The 26080-nt window shown below is 45.3% G+C and overlaps 1 protein-coding gene across 1 annotated transcript in view; it reads left to right on the top strand.

Annotated features, from left to right (window-relative positions):
* Positions 1-26080, top strand: part of LOC142767563 (uncharacterized) — a 117300-nt gene that overhangs the window by 43521 nt on the left and 47699 nt on the right. The window contains exons 4-7 of the mRNA XM_075869489.1: positions 5211-5354; positions 7216-7247; positions 11570-11634; positions 14508-14603. Of these exons, the coding sequence (XP_075725604.1) occupies positions 5211-5354; positions 7216-7247; positions 11570-11634; positions 14508-14603 (337 nt within the window). The remainder of the gene's footprint in view (positions 1-5210; positions 5355-7215; positions 7248-11569; positions 11635-14507; positions 14604-26080) is intronic.

The following is a 26080-nucleotide window of genomic DNA, read 5'->3' as shown; positions in this document are numbered from 1 at the left end:
GCGTGGAGTTTGTTGCAATTAACTGTTGCAGAATGTGATGGGTTTTTGCGCCGTTGACATTCGTGCAGCCGCGAACGAACTGGCGGATGAAAGTAAACATTAAACGCCAGTAATACCTCTTTTGTGAGCGCTCAAAGGTGTTCAAGACAGCAGCATGAGCACATTGCTGGTCAGGGCAAAACCACGCGCAGACTGTAGAGAGCAGCGTTCGGGGAATTACTATTAGCCAGTTCCTGGTATCTGCTGAATAGTTGCGAAGGTTTGGAGCCTAGCGGTGCAGGGTTAGAGTGTTTGGAAGTGTCGGTGTTTCAGATAACACGTCAAGAAGGGATTGATTGATTGATATGTGGGGTTTAACGTCCCAAAACCACTGTATGATTATGAGAGACGCCGTAGTGGAGGGCTCCGGAAATTTAGACCACCTGGGGTTCTTTAACGTGCACCCAAATCTGAGCACACGGGCCTACAACATTTCCGCCTCCATCGGAAATGCAGCCGCCGCAGCCGGGATTCGAACCCGCGCCCTGCGGGTCAGCAGCTGAGTACCTTAGCCACTAGACCACCGCGGCGGGGACGTCAAGAAGCGAAGCGACTCACGAATGATTGCATTGTGCAGGAGAGATAGTGTTCACGTCAAGAGCTGACAGCATGTGGTCTGAGGAAACAGATGCAATGACAGAGGATAGTGGGGACCACGACAGTGCATCAGCATCGGTATGCTTCTGGCCAGAACGGTATACCATGTGGATGCCCTATTGTTGAAGCTGAATAGCCCAACCGGCAGACGACTACATGATGGATCCTTGGGCAAACACAAACAGCATAATGAGTGATAGTCTGTTAGTGCATCAAATGTACGGCCATCAATGTATGGGCGCAACTTAACAAGCGCCCAAACAATGGCCAAGCATTCCATCTCGGTGACACTGTGGTTTAATTCAGCCTTGGCTAGAGTTCTGCTGGTGTATGCGGCGACATACTCGGCCAATCTAGGCTTGCGTTGTGCAAGAACCGCATCAAGGCCGACACCGCTAGCGTTGGTGTGGACCTCCGTTGCCGCCATAGGACCGTAATGACGCAATATTGATTGATTGGTATGTGAGGTTTAACGTCCAAAAACCACCATACAATTACGAAAGACGCCGTGGTGGAGGGCTCCGGAAATTTCGACCACCTGGGGTTCTTTAACGCGCACTCAAATTTGAGCACACGGGCCTACAACATTCTGCCTCCATCGGAAATGCAGCCGCCGTAGCCGGGATTCGATCCCGTGACCTGCGGGTTAGCAGCCGAGTACCTCAGCCACTTGACCACCGCAGTGAGGCAATGACGCAATATTGTTGGGGAATTGAGGAGACGACGAAGGGTGAAGAAGCCTAGGCTTGGTCACACTTCGAAGACCATGACGACATTTCAGTGGCGCTGCCTAGAAGTTCGGTCAAAAGTGATATAGTAGAGGTGAAGTTGCACACGAACCAGCGGAAGTATGAGCATAACCCTATGAAGCTCCGTAACTGCTTCTCAGACCTTGGTTTGGGGAAGTCAGCGACAGCACGTAATTTAGCCGGGTCTGAAAGCATACCATTCTTCGATACAACGTGACCGAGAATCGCAAAATGACGAGAAGCGAAGTGGCACTTTTTGAGGCTGAGTTGGAGCTGAGCATTCTTCAGGCACCTGAGGACGTGTTTTAAGCGCTAGAGATGTGTTGCAAAGTCTGGTGCAAAGATGACGATATCGTCGACATAGCATACAAATATTTGACACTTCAAACTCCGAAGAGCCAAGTCCACCATGTGCTCGAAGGTGGTAGGCGCATTACAGAAATCGAAGGGCGTGACATTAAACCCATATAGATCGTCGGGTGTCACGAAGGCTGCTGTTGATCGATCAGCATCTACAAGTGGCACCTGACAGTATTCTGAACGCAAGTGTAATGATGAAACAAACTCGGCGCCTTGTAATGTATCAGGGGCCTTATCAATTCTGGGTAAAGAGTACATGTCTTTTCGAGTGATCCTATTCAGGCACCAGTAGTCCACGCAGAAGCGAATGGAACCATCCTTTTTTTTAATGAGCACGTTTAACAACATCGAAAGATTTGCGAAGCAGGTACAGCAGTCGGAGGAGATGAGATCGTTCAGATAGTGACAGTACGCCTGTGATCGACGAATTGAATACTTTCAAAGTGTGTACGTCTGAGTGGTTAAGGGCAGTGACGGCAGTGAGGTCACTTCGGCATGATTCTTGCTGCACGGTGAAAATTTGTTCTCTATGAATGGGCTGCACGCATACAAGAGATTCGCCTATGAACAGTTTTATGGTATACGAAAAGAGATTGGTAGAGGCAGAGAGCACTCGTTCGTTCGAAATCAAAAGAACTGAATAATGAAGAAGTGGTTTATGGCTTATAAAGAGGCCTAATGGCTCAAAGAGTGCTACTTCATCCCACAGGTCGTCGGAGAACACAGGGAACAAAACAGCTGCCGGTAAAATGTTGGTGTCTTCTCCGACAACTACCTTAAGTTCGGCTCGATGAGTGTTGTCGTAGGGCTCTGGTCGAACAACGGGAGCAGTTCCAGCTTGTAGCTGGCACAATCTCTAATGGCGTGACTACGCGATAGGAAATCCCAGGCAAGTATGATGTCGTGAGAGTAGGGGGAAGGTACGATAAATTGAACAATGTAGAGGTCCTCTACTATGGCGAGTCGGGCAGTGCAGGTGGCTACAGACCCAACAGGCTCTCTGTGATAATATGGGCAGAAGAGTGAAGACGACAAAGAAGAGCGCACGGGATCAGGTAGCACGTGACAGCGTTCGAAGCAGCGAAGCGGGCATGGACACATGGTTCTTGGCTGAACGACCAGTCCGGGGAACTAGGAGACGTCCTCTAGGCGCTGTACTGTCCTGGACTCCGGCTGGGTGACTGGCCCAGGCACCAGGCGAGGTTCCGCTGTTCCGGCTGCCATCTCGATTTGTTACGAGTTCTGGTTTGTTGAGTGCCGCTGGTCCTGCTGCCGTTCCGGGTGGCTGGCACGACCCAGGTGTGCTACTGGGACGAACGCGGTGGCTGAGAGCTGTTGCTCCAGGGCGGAGCTTCCGAGTGACCGCTACCTCCCTGCTGCTACTGCGGCAGAAGGCCGTGAGATAACGTGGGCCAACTCACGTTGAAGACGCCAACGGGACAGACGGCGCGTCACCCCAAGCAATCGGCTTCCAAGCCCAAGCGAAAAAAAAACGGCGAGAGACTTCTAATTCAGCGAGAAATTTCGCATTGAACTGCATTTGACAGACTATGTTTAGCAATGCTCCAATAATAGTTGTTTTTTCCGTGTAAATATATTTTGTGTGTGTGTATGTGTGCACTCGTGGCTCGATTGGTTCTTCGCTAGCGGTCCTGGGCCCGAAACTTGACACTATATCACACTCTTCATTCACAGCACGTAAGCACATAATTTCAAACGGCATGGTCACTTTTCCAATCTTGCGGCAGTGTTTAGCGTCTATAAGGGACACGGAAACATAAGTATCTACAAGAGCGTGTCTATGGACGCCGTCTAGAAAAACTTCGACAATATTTGACGGCAAAGTCCGAAGACTTGAGCGTTTTGACAGCGCAGTTCTTGCCGCATGAACTACAACGGCTAGTTTCCCTCATTTTGAGGGGCTGGGCGTCGCCGATTGGGTGACAAGGAATGTGATTGGGTGAAGGTGAATGACTAGACAAAGTTACCTGGTAGTCACGTAAACACAAGCTCGACTGAGGATCCGAACTTTCATAACCAGAAGAGGGTCGGTCCATGTAGTTGTTCTGTGATCGGGCGTCTGTGTAGCTAGGCACGCGACGACGGCAATATCGGGTGATGTGTCCACGGCCGCCGCATGCAAAGCAGATTGGCCTGTTATCGCACGTTCGCCCGGCATTTGCGGTGAGGGGCGCCGTTCACGCGGCGTACCGTTGAGTCGAGATTGTGGTAGCGAGTGGAGGAGTCCATGCGACGCACGACTGAGTAGGAGTGGTGACATGTGGCAGTCCATTGAATTGTGAGGACTAGTGTAGCTGGTACTTCTTTACTGCGTTGGCGTACGTAAGAGGCATGGCGACAACGTGCTGCTCAAAGGGCACCGGCATATCGTCGGCAATCTGGCCTTGAAGCACATGCCAGAGCATGGTAACCAACGGTGTCAGTGGTCGCACTTTCTGCTGCTGAGGGAGCTCTTGGCGCTGAGAAAATGACAGGAGGAAAAACTGACATGTGACCTCCACTCTTCTTTCATTTGTGCTAGAAGGCGGCAGTGGTCAGACACAGTGTCCGGTGTAGCGAGCCGTTGATTAGGCTGAGATGGACGACGGGTGAGAGCTCGTTGCCGTCGGAATTCGTCGTAGCTCTGGCACAAAGTTACCACTTCGGACACCATGCCCGGAGACTTCACAAGGAGCATAAAGAAACACGTCGTCATCGACATCCTTCATAATGTGCTTGACCTTGGCACTTTCGCTAATTGCGGCAACGACGCGCCTGCAGAGATGTTCTCAATATAGGCGGTAAACGTGTCGCATGGTTCTTTCGCCCATGCATGTACGGAGGCTTTGTTAGCGCGCAACTTCCGCACGACAGGGCAACTGAAAACAAAAAAAAATATTGCCTGCTTGGAGGCGACCCAGTTTTCGAACTCGGATTTATGGTTTATATGCCACAGCTTCGCCGCATTAGCCAGGTAAACGTTGACGGCGCCCAACTTAGCAGAATCATCGCACCTCTTTGGTCCACTGACTTTTTCGCAGGGCGAAAGCCAGTCGTAACTGCCTGGTCTTCAGTGCCTGAAAAATCTCGCTGATGAAGCTGGCTGGGGCAAGCAGTGGCATTGAGTGGTACTGCCTGCAGGGCCGCGTCAACTTGCATAGTCGACGAGTGCGAGGGGCTCAATCGCCGATCTCGTACATTCTTCTCGTGGCGATGATAGTTTAGTCCATGGTATCAGCGTATTCCTTCTTCAATGCATTCAGTTTTTGTTCTTTTTATCTTTTATATTTTGTAAATACCATAATACAAGAAAAACTTGTAGCTGGGCGAGTTGGTTCATACTTAAAACCAACAATATTACAAGAACACCAGGGAAGTCTTCATTTATCACAGCCTTTTTGTAATCTCTTTTCTGTTTGAACATATCGCAGTGCACAGTTAATCCGCTGTTAATCTTGTGCGCAGCTTTTAAATAGGACTACACCGCTGGTCGTGTTGCTAAGTACGGACACACGCAAGGATCATCCTATTTGCTGGACTACCAAGAAGGCTACGAATCTATCTGTTGGATTTCAGCACTACTTAACATACTTCAAAAAGGACTCCAAGGCAAGTTTTTATACTGTTGTATATGCGGTTTGTGTAGTAGACCTGCCTTTAGGGATAGGTGATCGCTATACAAGTGCAAATACGAGCGTAATTGATGAATCAAAACACAATGGGCCGCAGAGGTTATCTGAACAGGAATAAATGTCACCCGGATTGTGGTGCTCGTCAGTGCCGTATGTTCGCCACCGAGGCATTTGTTTTAAAATCAATATCTATTGAAATTATTCGACTTGATGTCATGTCTTAATTTGTCACTGTCGGTACACAACTGCTAGTAAAATGCACCCCCGCCGTGGTTCTAGCTTTTTTTTTCAGTGTAAGAAATTGGAGTGCAAAAATGGCGTGCGAAATCTGACGCTCATTAAATTTCCTTTATATATCAGGCCAAATAAAATTTAAATTGATAGCTTCAGTTTGAATAAACACTTTAAATAAATAATAAATTGAATAACGTAATGCATATGGATTTGTGATATGCCATGTCGATAAAAGTACATACCCCAACAAGAAAAGCAACAACTGTTCATTAACGTGGTACCAGCAGTGGGGTGAGCATGCCAACGATACACTCGGAGAGTTGGAGAAGCAAAAAATAAACCGAGCTTCGCGGCATTGGCTTTATACCCACCAGTGGTGAAGTACGCATCCAATGAAGCTGTGGTGGCGCTGTGCTTTTTCGGAAACGTGTTGTCGCAGTGGCCGTGTCACACCGGGCTTGTGACTAGATGAAGGCTGTGCAGGTTTGTGTGTGGTGGTCACCACAAAATCAACAAAAAGGTGGCTACATCTAGTGATAACTGCGACAAGTATAAAAAGACTACACGCTTAGTAATATACAAAAATTTTACGACTAAACAATATTTCAGTAGACATAACGGCATAGGATGAAATTGCTTTTCAAGAGCGATAATGGGGATCACTGACGGCAAAGCAGAAATCTTGAGTGAAGCTGGTAACTTCTTTCATCACTTCTACTTAAATTACGACACTTACGACGTGCCAGACTACATCAACTAGACCCTTCATTACAGCTTCAGCCTCCACCCGCCTACATCAGCATGAACCTTCGCGTCTCTATTGCCTCTGGTTGAGACTTGTTTTCACGAAAGCTTATACCACGCCCCGCCGCGGTGGTCTAGTGGCTAAGGTACTCGGCTGCTGACCCGCAGGTCGCGGGTTCGAATACCGGCTGTGGTGGCTGCATTTTTGATAGAGGCGGAAATGTTGTAGGCCCTTGTGCTCAGATTTGGGTGCACGTTAAAGAACACCAGGTGGTCGAAATTTCCGGAGTCCTCCACTACGGTGTCTCTCATAACCATATGGTGGTTTTGGGACGTTGAACCCCACTTATCCATTCATCTAGCTTATACCACGTTAATCGCAATCACTGACAGTGCGGCATGTGTTGTTTGCGGCGCCGATGAAAATATCGGACACCTCCTATGCCACTGTCCTCGACCTGCTTCAGACATACGAGTACTAACCAACGCAATGCAGTGACTGGGTGATCGGCCTCTTTCTGTGCAGGTGCTAACACAGCACCGTCCACATTTTTTTGACAGCAGCCCACAAGGCAGTGAAAGCCCTCTTGTGTTTCTTGAGACAATTAAGTTTGTCTGAACGCCTCTGATTTGTGGTGTAGTTCTACACGCTGCAATGAATTTACTGTCGGTCTCTCCCTTTTTCTTTTCCTTCTCTTTCCTCTATCTCACCTTTCTTGTCCCCTTCCGAAATTCCCCAGTGTAGTGTAGCCAGCCGGATGTCTCTCTGGTTAACCTCCTTGCCTTCCCCCTGTTGTTGCTTCCTTGCTTCCGTCCTTCCTTCTACTTAAATTGATTAGATATGTGCTGATACTTTTCAGGGTCGCAAGAAGAATGGCACTTGGAGAGAACGGTACTGCTATTGTTTTTATTTGTTTATCACTACTATCTCTATTACAAAAATCCTGAAATATACGCATCAAGTCCTAATGTGATCATTGGTGACACAGTTCTCCATAAAAAGGGGAATCCTTCGAAGGGCTCTTTATTTTGTTTCAGGCACCCTAAAGACGTCCTGCACAAAAGCTTGTTAAAGAATGAGTAAAGCACATTTATAAAGTTTAGCTGAAGTGTAGTAGTTATTGTGTAACTGTAAAAAAAATAAACTATGCGAAAAACACAAAGACCGTGCGGGGTTCTGTTCCCAGAGCTACCTGACTAGCGACGCTTTAACAACTGAGCCATGACGGCCAGTACTCCCTCTTCCCACTGTCGAGTACTTCCCTTTGAGTAAGCTACCACGATAGTCCACTGTTAAGGGGCCTTGCGGGGGTTCTGTACCAAGAACTACTGGACTAGCGACGCTTTAACAACTGAGCCATGACGGCCAGTACTCCCTCTTCCCGATGTAGAGTACTCTTTGAGTAAGCCACCATGGTAGTCCAGTGTTAAGGGTGCCGTACAACTGAGTAGCTGATCGTGGGATAAAATCAGGGCTGCGTTTTGAATGAAAGAGTACATACGTGAGGCCCATGTACTCAGACTTAGGCGCGTGTTAAAAAGCTTCATCAGGTGGTCCGAACATAAGGGTCTTTTCACAACGGCGTTTCCCATCCTTATTTTGGGACAAGCCCCAGTAAATATTACGTTAACATTTTGTGTGCATATTGTGCGACAAATAGCCAGTGCCACTCGTATTTAGGTGGGGAGTTCTCACTGGCAACAGTAGCACAAAAATTATAAGGTCGCTTGCGGATCGCGTAAAATGACACGAAGTTGAAAACCTTCTTTTCTCTTTCTTCACAGTCATTGTAGCATTGATCTGGCGTCCGAAAGCGTTAAAATGATGAAGAAGTTTTGCAGTGCTTTCGAAGGAATTACAAGCTTTCTGCTCCTCACATGCTGTTGCGCACCTTTCGTGCTTGGCCCATTTTTGCCAAGTGAAGATTTTGTGCAATTACGCCATCACATGATGTCATATTGTAATGGCTCCACTATCATGTGCAAACTATGGCGTTCTGTTACGTCATTACAATGTCACAGAGTATCGGCATTTATGGTTTCATAGCGTATCAAGATCCCGTGGTTGTTGTAGAACCACCTGTATATAAAAATTCATTTGTGTATCACCTAACTTTCCACAAAATTTTACTAGCTATAGGCATCATTTGCGTTCATGGCAAAGGTGATCTCGCGAATTATCGTAAGATTTTTCATATCTCGAAGTCACTTGCTAAAAATGTTCGCGTTTCATGCGGCATCTGGTTTTCTTTAATAACTAACAATAAAGGCTATGCCCTTCCAGGCTTAATTATTGGCTTAATTTTTACACAGCAATTTAACTCAAGATCCCACGAATTAATTCAAAAGAAAGTATTGTAAATGTGCTGTTGGACATCTTGTGTGCTGACCGAGCCATTGTCTTTGTCGGCCAATACAGCCAAAATATCGGCTAAAGCAGAAGATTTCGCTTTACAAGATCAACTTACAGTAAAGGTGATAATGCCTTTTGGAAGCCGGTGCCACAGCATTGGCGCTTCTGCAACGCAAGGTTAGAATTGAGTCTGATATGGGGCCAGTCATCCGCCGTCGAAAAGGAACAAATACACTTTTTGCGAGCTCGCTTAAAGTGGAATAGTAAATTCAAAGACAGGTGTTTGAAAATGTACCAGTAACGTTTACTACTGTACCAACAGCAGAAGCTACGCAAACTACAATGAGCAGCTCATATTCTCACGTGGTTGGATTGATGAAGAAGGCTGTAGTACAGTTTACTGGCGATGCACCATATTAGTGTATGAAGGCGGTACACTTTATTGTGAAAACTTGTGTCCTGGAATTGAAAAGTCAGAGTACTCGGCATAAGCGATGTGCGCTTACAGTAGTGATCCCGGTCGTCGGCAATCAGTAATACGATCGTCGACGATACGAGTTATCTTTTATACGTAAGATGCTGGTCGATCCAGCGTTAAAGCTGGTGCTACTACTGGCTCTAGAACAAATTCAACTAAATCATGAAGTGCACGCAATCTTACTAAAGCAGCCTAAAACAGTTAGAGAAATTTTCCTAAGCTTTGAATTGCACCTTCACTGAACAATGGTAGCAAACACCTGACCACATCACGCAAACAATCAAGCGTGCATGGCAACACCTTCGGTTATACCCGTTTGAAGTAGTTGAAGTAGAGCAATGCCAAGCAAAATCCAGCCCTTCTCACCCAAAAATGTCGAATGCAAATTCCAATGCTATGTTCATGGTCGCTTCGCTGATCAATTAGGGTACGTAAATAAAAGCCAATAAATTCTCTTTCTTTTTATTTCAGCTTTACTCCTCTTGACTCAATGAATGTAGAATTCAGAATTAGTTTTTTCTTGGCAACATCACCTAGGACCACATAGGGTGAAGTGTAGATCAGGATGCGCCACTATGCGGCTAGCCATTTATTCCCGAAAACGTTCAAGGAACTTCGTCCAAGGCATTATCACGCCACAAGCAGCCAGTATACAACCCAGTTAAGCTTGAGCAATCCAGTAAATTCAAGCAGGCAGGTAGGTAGACAAAGAACTTTGTTAATATCCGGAGGCGGCGCTCAACCTCCTTAGGAGGCGACCCCAATAGGCACTCCCACAACGGGACGGGGAGGTTGAACCCCACGGCTATGTCATGGGCCCTCTGGATGGCCCTAAGCTGGTCTCCTTTGTCGTGACTTGAGATGGCACAGGCCCAGTCCGCCTCCGTAGAAGGAGACTTGCTGCTGTTGCGCAACTCAGGGCATTGTCACAGCATGTGTTGGAGAGTACATTCGGTGACCACAGCGCGGGCACCCCGGATCAATGCCATCCATGTATATAGAGAAATTTAGAGGCGATGCATACGCCTCCGTCTTTAAGAGTCGTAGAGCTATGGACTGAGGTTTTGTTAAGTGCGGGTGCTGGAGTTGGTATTTCTGCCGCTAATGTTTGAAAGTTCTATTAAAAGTTAGCAACGGGTCTCTGTATTAACAAGGGACGTCCTCAGCCTTCGAGTGATTGTCTCCGGCGAGGAATTTGAGACCTCGCGCCCGGGATTGACCAACTCGTTGGCATTAGGGATGGTTCCGTTAATGCATTGTCTTCATTATTACATTGATTGCAGAAATGTCACCAATGCAGCAAATGGAGACAAAACGACAGGGCGCTGACATTCAAACAGCCGCCCCATTCCACCACCACTACATTTGCCCACCTGCTTCTCACTACAAACTGATTGTATGGATCATAGCAAGACAATATTTGCATGCATTAGGCGCGCGCTGCTCCTTCAAGGCGTCTTGAATACGTGCATGAATGTCACCTCGGAAACTTCACTCGCAAAACTGCAATAAACTGTGAACTGTGCTGAGCACCAGTCACGGAACATTTATCACTCTAAGGCGCTTGATTCGGTCATCTGCTTCGCCATGCTGAGAACTAGCACACAAGCCACGTCAGCGTAAACGACTCCAAGGTGAGAAGCCCGCCCGTTCACGACATGAACGCGTGACGTCCTGCTACTTTGTTCCGTTACCTCACCGACTTACTCTCGCTACTGATGCACGGGTAAATGTTGCTCTAAAAGTCTGTTTTCAACATACCTCCTCAATGACTCCCAGCTATTTTTCATTCATGTAATGGTATCAAAAAAGATGATATTTGACTAAGTTGAGCGGCTTTCATACAAATGAAGCCAGTGATCCGTAACATGACTCATAGTTTAGTAAATCAACGAGCCATCACTTATGAGCTTGATTTCCTTCAGCAAATTAGTATCCCAATGAATTTCCGGCCCAGCAGACTTATATAAATTATTTGTTGGTTACAAAGTTCCCATTTTGAGGTGTGTAGTAGATGCAAAAGATTATGCAGAAATCTCGGAAAAGGCAATGTACAGGTATTCTAAAACGCATGCAAAACTATAATATTAAAGTTCGGTCGTGTATACTAATCTGTGGAGAATTGTATTGTCGTTTGCCTCGTCAAAACCAACCATTTTCGCCAAGTGAAGTTTATTTCACACACCGCTCCACCACACTGCGTAACTTCTAAATAACCTCGAGTTATCTGCATCATTCTTAATCTTTGAGTTTTAAAAGTGAGATTAAAAAAAGAGCATGGAACAATTATTACGATTGGTCAATATAATTGACCTGGGACACAACAGTCTACTTGAAAGATTGCTTTAGTAAACAAAATTAAAGATATACTACTCATTTTCAGAAACACAATGTGGTATGTAGGACCCACGAATAAAGAACCTACGATACTCCTAGAGGCGTCTGTCAGTAAGTTATTTTTAAGCTTTTCTTAAAACGAAAATGTTTATGCTACTGTTAACCAAGACTTCATTGACATTTTCGTATTACATGTTGTTGTTGAAATGACACAACCGGCAAGAAAGGAAAAAACTGCAGGCAAAATTTCTTCACGGGGTGTGAAACGTCCGACATTTTTGCAAGCGACACTAAGCGGACGGCGCTCTACTGACTAAGCTACGAGGCACAAGCATGTCACTCCCAAGCGCGCCCTATATCTCTCATACGTCCTCGCTCTTACTGTGTACTAGAGGTGTGCAAGGGCTTCAGGTAGCCGAAAAGCACAAGCCCTCCTCGGCCCGTGGGGCAGTCTCGAGTCTACGCATCTAAGGCCTGGGCCAAGCTCGGGCTGCCTAGACTTTTTATCGGCTGTGACGCCCCAAGTTCAGAGCCCCGGATAAAGCCCAAAATATCGACGCCGCACCATGATTATTTCCAGCATGGAGCAATGAGGCCATAGATAAACTGATGCACTATTCATGGATTCACACCCTTGTGCTCTTTATGAGGTACTAAACTTCCTAAACAACAAGCACTGCAAAATACCAAGCTTCCCATGCATGCGAAAAAGATATTGGCGATTTCGGTTGCCAGAGCGAGTGGTGAGCGGCACTCTAGGCAGTGAAACATGTCATGCCCTAAAATGACGCTTCTTTAAACCCGATTAAATGGACTGCTTTTTATTCTGATACATATTTCAATATGTGTATATAATGTGAGAGCTTGCCTCCGCAGCCAACATAATGTCAGGCCACGCCATGCCGAACCGGGGCTCTTGCTTTTGTGACTAAGGCCGGGCCGGATGGGATCGGAGTTCTATAGCGTCGAGTTACGGCTTTCGTATCATTCGAAATTCCTATTACGACAAGCTATGCAAAATTATCATGCAATGAAGGAAGCTGGCGCTCGTTTTCATTAATTGCTTCTCAAGGTCACACCAGCGTCACGAACAGCTCAGAATGAGTACCAAGGAAGTTTTATGCTTACCCAGCATGCTTGCAATCGTAAATGTACAGCCCGTAGGCCTGTCTTTACTTAATGAACCAGGGGAGTGAGGTGCGACAGCTACTCGACCCTTGCTGATGTTTTCTACTTTTCCGCATAATAATATTGTACCACTGTAAAAGTGACTCAAGAATAGCTTTGCATGCCTTGAAAGCATTGAAACTCTACAACTGCTGTCCTACGTTGTTATTTACTAATGGCATTGGTATTGGAGATATGCATCGACCACGCCCGCAGAATCGAAGACTTAGACTTCGCACAGTAAAGGTTCTGAACAATCGTGCATGTTGAAGCGTACCTCTTTCGCCAAGACTGCTAGCTTCCTCGTTTGGGCCTCGTTCATATTTCATTGTATGTCTCAAGTGAGAGGACGTGATTTTCAGCGTGTATACACAGCAAATATAAAGGGGACACGTAAACGCGTATAAACATGAAAATTGTGACAGTGGCACCATGTGTATAAACTATATCACCCAAATCCGCATACAAGTCTCCAAGGTTTGCGCGCACAATCTCGTACGCAACAACACTTCGCAGCGTGGTGGGCATGCCCGCGCTTGTATTCCCTCGACCTCACGTGCTAGTCGCATCTTTCGTGACAACGCAGCAGCACATGTTCGTTCCAGAGCGGTATTTACATTCATACCAAACGTTGCGTGGTGAAAATTGGTTGGCAAATTCCGTACTCCATTACATAGCAGCTCAATAGGTCAGGACAAAAAGAAAAAAATCATCACCCTGAATTTTGCATGAGCTGTTATCCTATGGTTGAGGTTTCACCACACCTGGATAAAGGAAAGGTGCCACCGATACCCCCTCCCCCCCGTACAGCACTGACTTCGCTTACCCGGACTTGTACCTGTTTCTACGCTTCAAATCACTTGTGAAATGCAAGTATCTTGGCAGACTCAAAGGCATTCAAACAGCCTGCACTGCAGCGTTAATGTCCCTTCCAAGAAACAGTGCAGCCGTGAATTCAAGTGCCGGAAACCAATTTTTCAGCGCGAAAAAAGTCTATTTTGGATATTTTAGGCACTTGTGATGGTAATTTCACTACGTAAATTTTGCTTGCTTCAATGACATTGTTTTTAGGGCATACCCTGGAATTAAACGCGCCCTGACTTGATTCTGTAATAGAAGGTACTTCAGCCTTTCTTTGGTACGCGTTTTCACATGGTTTCTTGGTAACAAAACAGCCATCTTTAACTACTTAGGCCAGTGCCATATCATGACATTGATTTTCTCGAAACCCCCGAACAAACTGATGAGTGTGCCACATCATGCCACGCCATAATTACCCAAGTGGTCTACCAGCTGTGAGTGTCGAAACACTTTTATCCACGCCAGTTGTAACCCATTAGCTTTGAAAAAATTGGCTCCGCACAACCCTTTTTTTCTCTACGCAAGCACATTTTCCCCTTCTCTGTTATCATTTATTTTATTTTCACTTACGGAGTCAAACTCTGCTCTTCTCCTATTTACTCCTTCTGTTTTTGTGCTTTAGCTTGAGATGACTTGCGACTCAAGAAAATTCCGCAATATTATATAACTTCAAATGATAGTTATAATATTCGTTGCACTGTAAGTTAACATTTCTATGTCAGATGACCCGCCAGCACATTCCCTGAAATTTATATGCTTTCCAGCTGCAGAGCATTCTCTATCATCAATCAGCAACCACCGCTGTGGCCGAGGAATAACTGCAGACCGATAAAACGTACAACACTGGTGCAGAAATAACCTAATTAAGATAATATAATGTAGTATAAGTACACAAAACGATAATTTCATTTTCTTCGTCAGCAGTTTTTATTGAAATGGCTTTATTGGTTTTACAGCTTATCAACAGCTAGACATGGATGTGTCGGGAGTATATGACATATTTTATGCTAACACGTCCTGTTTCATCATGGCAACAAGACAAGCTTCCGAAGGTAAGATGATTCATTTTATAGCCACAGAAAAATACTTAAGCTTAGCAATATGAAGGCCATCTCTCAAGAAAGAAGTGGTGATGGGAGGCATACGTGGTTCCTCTTTATCTTTCTTTTGATTTCTTTTCTTTCTTTTTATTTCTCTCTGTTTCTTGTATTTCTTCTTTTGAATATTGTCATGAGTTCGTTACTACGCCGAAGACTCAAGCAAAACTCGAAAATACGTTACTCTTTGCCGAACTTGTGGTCGGTCAAAAGAGTTGAGCTGAACTGCAAGCCCCCTCGTGGTGGTTTATTGCCTAAAGTACTCGGCTGCTGACCCGCAGGTCGTGGAATTGAATCCCGGCTGCAGCGGCTGCATTTTAGATGAAGGCGAAAATGCTGTAGGCTCGTGTGCTAAGATTTAGGTACACGTTAAGGAAACCCAGGTGGTCGAAACTTCTGGAGCCCTACAATACAGCGTCTCTCAGAGTGATATTTATGTGGTGGTTTTGGGATGTTAAACCCCACATATCATCAGCTCAACTGCAAGCAAGCAATATACGCTGTATGTTCAATGATAACGGTAAACAGAGCGAAAAATGAACAACCGGTCAAGTGCTTTGGCTTTTATGCACATATCAACAAAGATTCCAGCACTATATCTGGTGGCCACGTATGTTCCAGAATTATCTCTACTTGCGTCGAGCGCGTTTCCTGGTTAGAAGGTTCTAACACTGTCTACAGTTCATAGTCATACGAGTGTGCTTTGCGCAAGAAAACGGTTTCATAGCAATGAAACAGTGACATAAAAATAGAAATAAATAAATAGAAAGAAATGAGTAGTGTGGACATATGTTTTTATATTGTTCCGTTCACTCTATATTCTCACGGGGGGGGGAGAGAATGAATGAAATAAATATATTTACAGAGTATACAGGGAGAGTCAGAGGCAGCTGCCGCCAAGATGGAGGTACAACAGCAACGATACTACGAGTGCGGTTGCTTTCATCGTCTTCGTCGTCTACGTGATGCACTTGTGTTGCCGATGTCGTGTAACATATAACCCGCCGCCGCTGGCAGCGCCATCTCGGTGCCTAAAGGGGAGTAGGATCATATGCGGAGATGTATTGTTTCAGACGGGGCACGTGGACGACGTCAGTGACGGGTGCGGACGGCGACGACTGACTGTCCGATGGAGCGTTCTCGTATGTGACCTTGATAAGCCGGCGTAAAACATTTTAAGGCCCCGAGTACACGGCAGGAGCTTCGAAGAGAGGCCAACGTGGTGGCATGGTGTCCAGAGGAGGACCAATGAACCTAGAGAGCAGGAAACTACTCTGTGATGGCTATCGTAGCGGGCCTTCTGAGAGAGCTGCGAGCCAAGAAGACGTTCCCGTGCGATTTGGCGAGCCACTTGAGTCCGAGCAGTGGCATCCCGGGCGTACTCTGTAACCGTTTGCGTAGATGATGGCAGAAGAGTCTCGAAGCGTAACGCTGGATGGCGGCCAAACAATAAATAGAAGGGGAAGAAGGCAGTGGTATCGTGGCATGACGAATTGAATGCGAATGTCACATAAGGCAAAGAACTATCCTATTCAAGGTGATTTTTGGAAACGTACATGGAGAGCATTGTTGTCATGGTTCGATTTAGGCGCTCGGTAAGACCATTCGTATGTGGGTGCTAGGCCGTAGTGTGGTTGAGACGCGTCAAGTACGAGCGAACGATGTCACTTACTACTTTTGAAAGAAATGAGCGACCACAGTCGGTCAGCAGCGGTCGAGGAGCGCCATTGTGAAGAATTACGTCATGAAGCAAGAAGTCCGTGACGTCAGTGGTACAGCTTATCGGTAGCGCTCGTGTCATAGCGTATCTTGTGGCGTAATCAGTCGCTACGGCTATCCATTTGTTTCCAGTGAAAGAAGTAGGAATGGTCCAACGAGATCAAGACCGACGTGGTAGAAGGGGACGGTGGGTATGTCTATTGGTTAGAGCGAACGAGCTGGTGGCAAGGTGGAATGTTTGGAGGACTGGCAGGACTCGCAAGCAGCAACGTATCGGCGCCCAGAACGGTAAATGCCTGGCCAGAACAGTCTACGCCGTGCGAGATCATACGTGTGCATGACCCCGAGATGTCCAGTGGTTGGGGCGTCGCGAAGCTGTTCAAGAACAGCGGAACGGAGTGTCGCAGGAACTACAAGTAGTAGCTCTGGTCCCTCGGCGCTGGTGTTGCGTCCGTTAAGAATGCCATCGCGTAGAACGAACAAGTGTAGCGATGGGTCTACGTGGGGCCAACGTAGACTCTGAATGATAGGCGGCAAGTGGACATCGCTGAGCTGCTCCTTGCGTATGTCGGTGAAAGCCGCCATGGCGAAGGCACAAGGGTCAGAATCATGTGCTGAAAGGTCGGGTGGGTCTACGGGGTGACGGAATAAACAGTCGGCATCCTGGTGCATTAGGCCAGATTTGTATGTGACGTCAAAGCTGTACTCTTGTAGTTTCAAGGCTCGACGGCCAAGTCGTCCAGTTGGATCTTTAAGGGACGACAGCCAGCACAAGGCATGGTGATCTGTAATTACCGAAAAGGTGCGGCTGAACAGGTATGGTCGAAATTTTCCGACCGCCAAGACTAGTGCGAGGCACTAACGCTCTGTAATGGAAAACTTGCTCTCCGAAGGAGAAAGGAGGTGACTGGCATAAGCAATGACGCGATCCTGTCAGCGTTGCCGCTGGGCGAGAACAGCACTGATTCCATGTCCGCTGGCGTCGGTGTGAACTTCAGTATGGGCTGACGGGTCGAAATGGGCCAAGATGGGTGGGGAAGTAAATAGTGTTGTAAGGGTGCCGAAGGCAGTTGCTTAGTCAGTACCCCAATAAAAAGGCATGTCCTTCTTCAGTAGTTCCGTAAGAGGTCGGACAATGTCAGCAAATTCTTCACAAAACGTCGAAAGTAAGAACAAAGGCCGATAAAACTCCGTACATCTTTTACGAAACGTGGTACGGGAAAATCTTTGACAACTCGAATTTTGTCAGGATCAGATTGCATGCCTCGAGCACTGACAAGGTGCCCCAGCACAGTGATTTCCCGACAGCCAAAGCGACATTTGGAAGAGTTGAGATGAAGTTCTGCTGTCCGGAAAACCTAAAGAACAGCCGATAGGCAGCTAAGGTGGCTTTCAAATGTAGGCGAAAATACGATGACGTCATCGAGATAGCACAGGCACTTGGACCATTTGTATCCACGCAGGAAAGAGTCCATCATCCTTTCAATTGTAGCTGAGGCATTACATAATCCGAATGGCATAACCTTGAACGTTGTTTTCTTATGGTCTCGATGATCGACAGAAATCTGCCAGTATCCTGATTGTAAGTCGAAATATGAAAAGTAGGCAGACCCATGTAGGCAGTCTAGAGCATCGTCAATCAGCGGCAGTGGATACACGTCCTTACGTGTTACTTCGTTTAACCCACGGTAGTCTACGCAGAAGCATCAGCTGCCATCTTTCTTCTTGGCTAGCACGACCAGCGTTGCTCATGGACTGCAGGAAGGTTCGATGACGTCTTTTGTGAGCATTTCTTCAACTTCGTGCTGGATAAATTGTCGCTCAGCATTATACAAGCGGTAAGGACGACGTCGAATGGGCCTCGCATCTCCAGCGTTAATCCTATGAGTTACAAAGGATGTCTGATTCAAAGGGCGATCATCAAAATCAAAGATGTCATGGTATGATTTCAGCAAGTGTCGGATATCAGCTGTCTGTGCTGGAAGAAGGTCAGGGCCGATCATCTTGTCGATGGTGTCATCCGCTGCGCTCTTCGGAGAGCAAAACGGAGCAGTGGACGAAGAATATTCGGCAACGAACGCCGAAATGGCAGCATCTTTAGAAGAAACTTTTGCCAGAGTCATACCATCCGCGATAACTTGAGTGCACCAGCTGAAGTTTAGTATCGGAAGAGATGCTGCGTTTGCCATGACTGTCAAAAGTGTGTGAGGCACGGCAACATTTTTGGCCAGCAGAAAGTCAGCAATAGGTGTCAACTTGTAGTCACCATTGAGAACAGGAGGGACACATCTCAGGTTCACGTAAGTAATAGCTTGAGGTGCTAGGCGAACGTGATCGGCAAAACACTGACGTTGTTGAGCTGGTGTTTGGTCGTCATTGTAACACGGTAAATCAAGTTTATGCTTGCCATTTCCACAATCAATAAGGGTAGAGTGGGCGTATAAAAAGTCCATGCCGAGGATAAGTTTAAGGGAACATTTCTCGAGCACAGTAAATAGCACTGTCGTGGAGCGATCAGCCACACTTTTACGTGCGGAGCACATTCCAAGCACGGGAAGCGTGCCACCGTGTGTGACCTGGATGAGTGGTACTGTGGGTGGCGTTAAAACTTTCCTAAGGCGGCAACGAAGTTCTGAACTCATCATTGATATGTGAGCCCCTGTGTCCACAACTGCAACAACGGGTGTGTCGTATAATCCAACGTCAATAAGGTTGCGTTGAGTCGGCAGCATGGTCAGAGGATTTGGCAGACAAGTGCTCGATGCAGCATCACCTCCGGAAGCTGCATCATCTAGCTTTCCCGCGGCAGATGGTCAGTTGGCGACGTTTGTCGGCAAAATTGAGGCGAGCGAGACGACGGGCGACGGGAGAGCGGTGAACGGGACTGGTGAGCATGCGGAGATGGAGAACGACGACGATATGGCGGCATAGAAGGAACGTCTTCACTGGTGGCCAGAGGTGACTCGCGGTAAGTTTGAAAGCATCCATGATCCCTCTCTGGCGATGGGTGTACCCACCGGATGCCTGATGCCAATACACCATGTGTTACAATGGCGGGCCACGTGTCCAATACGGTGGCAGCTGAAACAAATAGGATGGTCGTCAGCAGTCCTCCACTCGGCTGGAGCAATCCTCCAGCCGATTTGAGTATATGGAGCCGAGTGCAGCGTATTCAAGATCACCTACGCCCGAGCATATAAATCGACTTGCTACGTGGGCAGCCTGAGGTATCTTGAACGTTACACCTGGCGGAATTTAGGGGCGTTCTCTTTACTTTCAATGAGTTCACTAAACATTACCAGCCACACCGAAGAGTTGTTCCCCTTATTCATAAGAAACGTTCCACGTAAGACGCTTCTACTCCCCGATCGCTTCATACCAGGTCATATTGTAGCCTTCATTTCAAAAAGCAATTCATTGAAGGCATTATTGCAAGTCAAAGATTGTGGCGCAACATCTACGTTGGTCCCATGCTGTGGCAGTGCTCCTCATCACAGAGTTCTCAGCGCTCAACCGAAAAAGAATGCAGCTCTGTACTCACGTGCACAGAACTTTTTACATCAACTCAGGGCCGTCCAGAGGGCTTACGACTAGCGTTAAGGCTCGGCCCACCAATCTCGACTTGGGAGTGGCTTTCTGCTCTACCGCTTCGAGGTAGTATTCCTCGGAAACTTAATAAAGTTCTTTGTCTTTTTATCTGTCTGTTTCTTTCTTGCTCTATCTGCCTATTTTCAATTCAAAAGTGTGTACAAGAGCAGGCGTTTATTTAGCGGCGTCACCACGAATTCAAGCGAACAAAAAGGTGGCGGCCCTTTTTCGCGCTTCGCCATACGTGGCTTACATGTGGCCTGGAAGAAGGGGATTCTGGGGGTTGGTGCAACGCTATGTGATCGGACTGTTCAGGCCCCCGGCAGACACAACACACCCTTTATTGTAGGTGGTGCACCTGGACTGACCAAAGCAACTTATCAGCCATTTTTCTTTCTCTATATCACCGTATATGCAGCTTTCTCTGCCCCTTTTTCTCGATCATGTTTTCTTTATTCGACTTACACCCAATTTTCTCATTGGAAAAATTTAATCTTGTTTGGCTATCCAACATAAACAGAACTATATATGGCCATCACAGCCATGATCAGATGGCATCTGCGTTTCCTTCATTCCTCGTAGCGTAACTGAAAATGTGAACAGCGCAACTTAAAGTAGTTACAGCGTAACTACTTTTTCATTTATATTTTTATTTCTTAATACTGTCAACCCTCTTGACGGTCGTAGCACAGACCACATACATGAAAAATGTACAATGTTTATAAACTTTCTTTATACTTTGACAATTCGGAGTTAAAACTGGTCTTCTCTTAAGTAACGACTCAACATCCAAAATGACAATTCAAGAACAATTCAGAATTCACAGTCATTTTTCAAAATATTTTCTATGGCATGAAGTCACTTGCATCACTTGGCACTGAAAAAAAAGTAAAGTAGCAATCACATAAATGCGCTTCTACAGCACTTTCGAAGACAGTGACATCTTTTGAAACAATTTCGTTCAGCAGTTTGTTCCGCATTTCTATGACATCTAGAAAAAAAGAATATCGAAATGTGTCAGTATTTGTCTAGTATGGTTTTATTAAGCAATCGTGGTTAGCTCGGGGATTTTTTTTGCCTGGAGGGTGGGAATATTTCAGCTTATCTATCTTCAGTTGGTCATGCATTATTTGGAACAATACTTTCAGCCTATATTTATTTCTACATAGTTCAAGAGGATTTTGGTTGCATCTCTGTGACATCAGTCTGACTAATTCCTTCCTTCAGTACGATGAATAAATAAAGCACGCTGCTAGTATCTGTATTCTTTCGAGCTTCTTTTTAACACTAACTTGGTGGAGACTCCAAACAGTAAATTTTAGTAATGTCCTAATGAAGGTGGTGTATGCGATATGTTTCACGTCACGCGATGCATCCTGCAGCTTCTTCTTCCACAGGTATACCTTTTGATAAGCTTTCGTTCAAACGTTATTCATATGCTCATTCCATGGTGATTTTTGCGTAACTGTTACCACAAGGTTCTTGAACAGGGCTGTATTTACCAGAAAGTGTTCACTAATGCTGTACAAAAAGGAATCAATTGTTTTCTTTTTGCTGATGCGTTGATATGTAGATTTAGACTAATTTATTGAAGTTTATCATTTCCCACACCAGTTATCTAAATTTTGCAAAGAATTTTGAATGTTGATTTAGTCGTCTAGTTTGGTTTTGCGGCACAAATTAAGCAGTCATTTGAAAAAATTTAACATGAAAACCCTCTTCTGCCACACCACTGGTATCATTTGTGTACAGAAAAAAAACAATAGTGGTCCCAACACAAAGCCTTGGGGCGCTACCGTAAGTACTGCCAAAGGTTGTGATAAGTGACCATCCAGTTTCACTACCTGCGTAAGATGTGTTAAATAAGCTTCAATTCCTTTTATTACGAGCTCATTTTTTCTGCGTGATGTATTTGAAGAATAATTGGACATGGGATACTTTATCAAAAGCTTTCGCGAAATCCACACAAATCACATCAACCTGTTGTCTCATATCAATAGCACCCACAAAATCATGAATTGTTTACATTAACTGGGTCACCGTTGATAACTTCGTCCTGAAGCCATGTTGGCAAGGGTACAGCAAAGCGTTCCAATGCGGAAAGGCGAATATGTGTTTTGCTACTATGTTTTTAAACACTTTGCAAGCAATGGAAGTGAGTAATACTGGACGGTAATTTGCTGCCAGTTTGCGATTGCTGCCTTTAAATTCAGGTATGACGGCCCCGCCGCGGTGGTCTAGTGGCTAAGGTACTCGGCTGCTGACCCGCAGGTCGCGGGTTCATATCCCGGCTGCGGCGGCTGCATTTCCGATGGAGGCGGAAATGTCGAGGCCCGTGTGCTCAGATTTGGGTGCACGTTAAAGAACCCCAGGTGGTCAAAATTTCCGGAGCCCTCCACTACGGCGTCTCTCATAATCATATGGTGGTTTTGGGACGTTAAACCCCACAAATCAAATTCAGGTATGACGAATGCAGTGCGCCAATCTCGTGGCAGTGAGTGCGTTGTATTAGATTTCTTAAAGATCATAGTTAGATGTGACGTCCATTTTGCGTATCGCTTGAGGAATACAGTTGGTATATCATCGGGACCGCTTGATTTTTGTATCTATTGTGAGTAGCTGCTGAAATAGCCCCTCCCTAGCTATTTCAAGTGTTTCCATCGAAACACTTGAAATAGTTGCGCTGTTTGTATATTATGTAATGTCCTACCGATTCGCCCAAGTTCCCATGCTTCATAACTTCATTCTCGTAGTGTCTCCTCGTTAGGCTCACTGATGGGCGGCTGGAGTAGCTCCTGAAGAATCAGCTCATCTGAAGAGATCACAGAACCCAAATGCAATTTATAGCCTCCCAAAAAATGGCACCCCGATATCAACCCTGACTCCCCCTCCAAAAAAAGCGTTCTCTATCTTTTCGAAAAAACACCAGGCCGTGTTTGGTATATTTTTCCTGGTCTCATTCCGACACGGTTTATGGCTGGTGTCTGGCGTATACGCCCGTTTTCTGGTGTGATAAAAACTTGTGTGTTTTAGACCTGTGCAAGCGTCTTTTGGTGAAACCCGGGCTGCTGTGTATTTCTAAGAACAGGGCTGCTAGGTTTTTGCATGATGGGTCCTTATATAATTCTTCTTTTTATACTACTAAATACATTGTGGATGAAAATGTGATCTTTACATGGAACTGGCAAATATAGCGCGCTTCCACTGTAGTTTCGGAGACATAATGACTCACTCCTATGTTGATTCTTTTGCCCTCGTCTCAGCCTGATCATTGAGCTGACCTGCTTCCCTCTTTTTCCAAAGGGGTTCGGGCAGTGCTGAAAGACATAGAAAAACCGAACAATTGATTACCACATTTCATAATTTGATAAATGAAGTTTACCATGTTAGTCGCCTATTCTTGCTCTGACTTAAAAAAATGAAAGTTGGACGAATATTTGAAGTAATGATTATTTTTTGAATTTCCACAACAATTTATACTGTTAGAACTTCCTGAAGACAAATACTCTCAACGCCCACCTGACAGATGGCCCCTTGAAACATTTATTATGCGTCACCCCATCACACAATTGCTGTGCGGTACAGCTGCCTCTCAACTTCTGTTTTGAGAGCTAAAGTACAGACTCAAGAAAATGCTGGTTATGAACAAACATGAAGATACACTGCGCCGTTACAGTCAACCCTTCATATTTTAAAGATGCTTCACTGCATTAGGGGCTACACTACAGGCGTAATCGAATTACCTCACGAAAGCGCTAGTTAGAATTAACGTGGAAGAGGTGGAGGCTTTAACTAATGTAGCTTCAGGCAAAAAACTCCGAAACAAAATCAGACATATCTATTCATTATCTGATATTTCAGGTATATTACACACATACGTTGGCAGCACAGATTAGCAGCTCTAATTTTTAAGAAAGCGCGCTATTGTACACCAAGTTAGAAGGGCCTCCACAGTAGTTTTTGTGGGGATAGGTGGAAGAAATAGCGACTTTTCTTTCCGCGTGTAAAGTGCTGTAGACACCAGATTGCTAGCACTAAATAATGCAAATATATACAACCCAGTCTCCGCATTCCTCACCCTTGATAACACAAGAAAGCACCTTGCCTCAAGAACTTCACTGACCTAGCCAAAAAATACAATTTCATGTTTGTATGCCATAATATTGTTCTTGAGGATCTTCTGCAACTTCACTGTGAAGTATTAAAAACATTAAAGTAGTGTTCTGAAAATATTAGATTCGCATTAAAACGTAAATATTCGACTTTGGTTTGCACCCCAAATTTTCTTATTCGTACAGCTGTAAAAAAATGAAGATAGGTCGACTTCTCCTCATACAATCTCACTACCAAAGAAACTCATTTTCAAAAGTAGGTGTATCAATGAAACAAATGTAACTTGGGGAAAGCTCACATGACACGAAACAGCAAGGTTGTAATGTCAGTACATTCATAGATCGCAGTTGACGTTTTTCTTTTGAGAACCACTACAGACAATGGCGTACATGCAACAGCCAATGCCATCTAAGTTTAAACAATCACAAGTTATTTTTGTATGCAGTAACTCATAAAAGCAAATAGCAGTTCTTTTCAGCGTTTTATCCATAGGCATGCACAGCCATAAGCACGCTTTACTCTATCAAGTGGTATTGACCTGCTTCGTCTGATGCTGACGCCGCCAGCTCTTGGACACGGTATGTTTACTGCAGCAAATTATAGATTAATCTTTAATCGACTTTTCCGTAAATCGACACTCCACTTCTGCGTGACTGGCGGGTCGAAGACGCACATTACAAGTCTGTTTTCGCCACATTTTGCTGGTTTCTATGTTGTCATACCAGACCATGAAATTCCTTCCCAGTGCTTATGTCGGTAATGAACTATTACGTGCTACAACACCCGCACCTTTCTATTTTGAAATCACAGCTGCTGCTCAATACAAAATAAGTATTTGAAAAGCAGAGAAAACACCCATTCATAGCGCTTGCAAATGTTGCGCAATAAATAGATCTTAAATGTGGTGAGCAATTAGTTAATTTGCTTTTCTAAATACATCATTTATTTCAAGGAGCAGCTGCAATTTTAAACTCTAATGGTACGTTACCTGTCACAGCGGATGCTTGATTGGCGTGTGTTGTTGATGCTTGATTGGCGTTCCACTCACGATAACTAAACGAGTTTGATTGGCGTGTGTGGAACATAGCCACGAGTTACACAACAAAATTGATTCTGCCAAGAGAGTGCAATAACCCACAGGTCTGCAAGATGAGAAAAAAGTGTACTAGTGAAATCTGCCCCCGCTTTATCTAATATGAGTTGCAGCTAACATGAAGTATACAACACTTTGCTACACCAGCATCAGTCGAAGCAAGTCAAGGCCCTGCGGCGAACCAAGCAAGTTAAGTGTGCTGACGCGTGTACATTCTGTGACTAAAAATATACCTTGCAGTTGCACTCATAAACTGGATATTGTAGTCACCAAACTGAAACAAGTTATAAAACGGCATGCATACATGACAAAGCAATAATACCACTGAATTGAGTAAATTGCTTCACTAACCTCTCTGTGGTTCTTGTTCTTGTGCGGATAATGATTGCTGTGCAGGTTTTCTACCACCATCTTCCGCAAATCAGTTGGACAGTTTTCGTTAAGCTGCTATGCGTGCCGTCGCAGCCCCTGTCTGTCATATTGTGATGATAAACCACTTGACCATGTGGAAGCCCTCTTGACTCTTATCAGCCGACTCTAAGTGGCCCTTGAAAGCATCAATCATTAGCCAGGCCCATCTGCACACACACACACAAAACAACAAGTATTTCTTAAAAAAACAGCGCAACAGTATTGATTACTTCATTTCGATGACTAAAATGATGTGCTGAGTTTTATAAGCTCTGAATTAAATGAACAGAAAGGGATGCTGTAGAACTCCACTGATTCATTTGGGAGGGGGGGGGCAACAAGAAGTGAACTTAAAGGGTAAAAAACACAGCAAATGAAAAAAGAGACTCTACAGTGCTGAATTGTACAGAGTTTAGTTTGAACTTGTAGGCTTGATAAAAAATGTGTAAAGTTTTCTGTAAAACTTACTTATTAAAACTTGTAAAACTTATGTACTTGTAAAACTTAC

This window comes from Rhipicephalus microplus, chromosome 7 (genome assembly GCF_043290135.1).
Source record: "Rhipicephalus microplus isolate Deutch F79 chromosome 7, USDA_Rmic, whole genome shotgun sequence".
NCBI lineage: Eukaryota > Metazoa > Arthropoda > Arachnida > Ixodida > Ixodidae > Rhipicephalus > Rhipicephalus microplus.
Note: the sequence above shows the minus strand (reverse complement) of the source record. Positions and strands in the feature narration are given on the sequence as shown.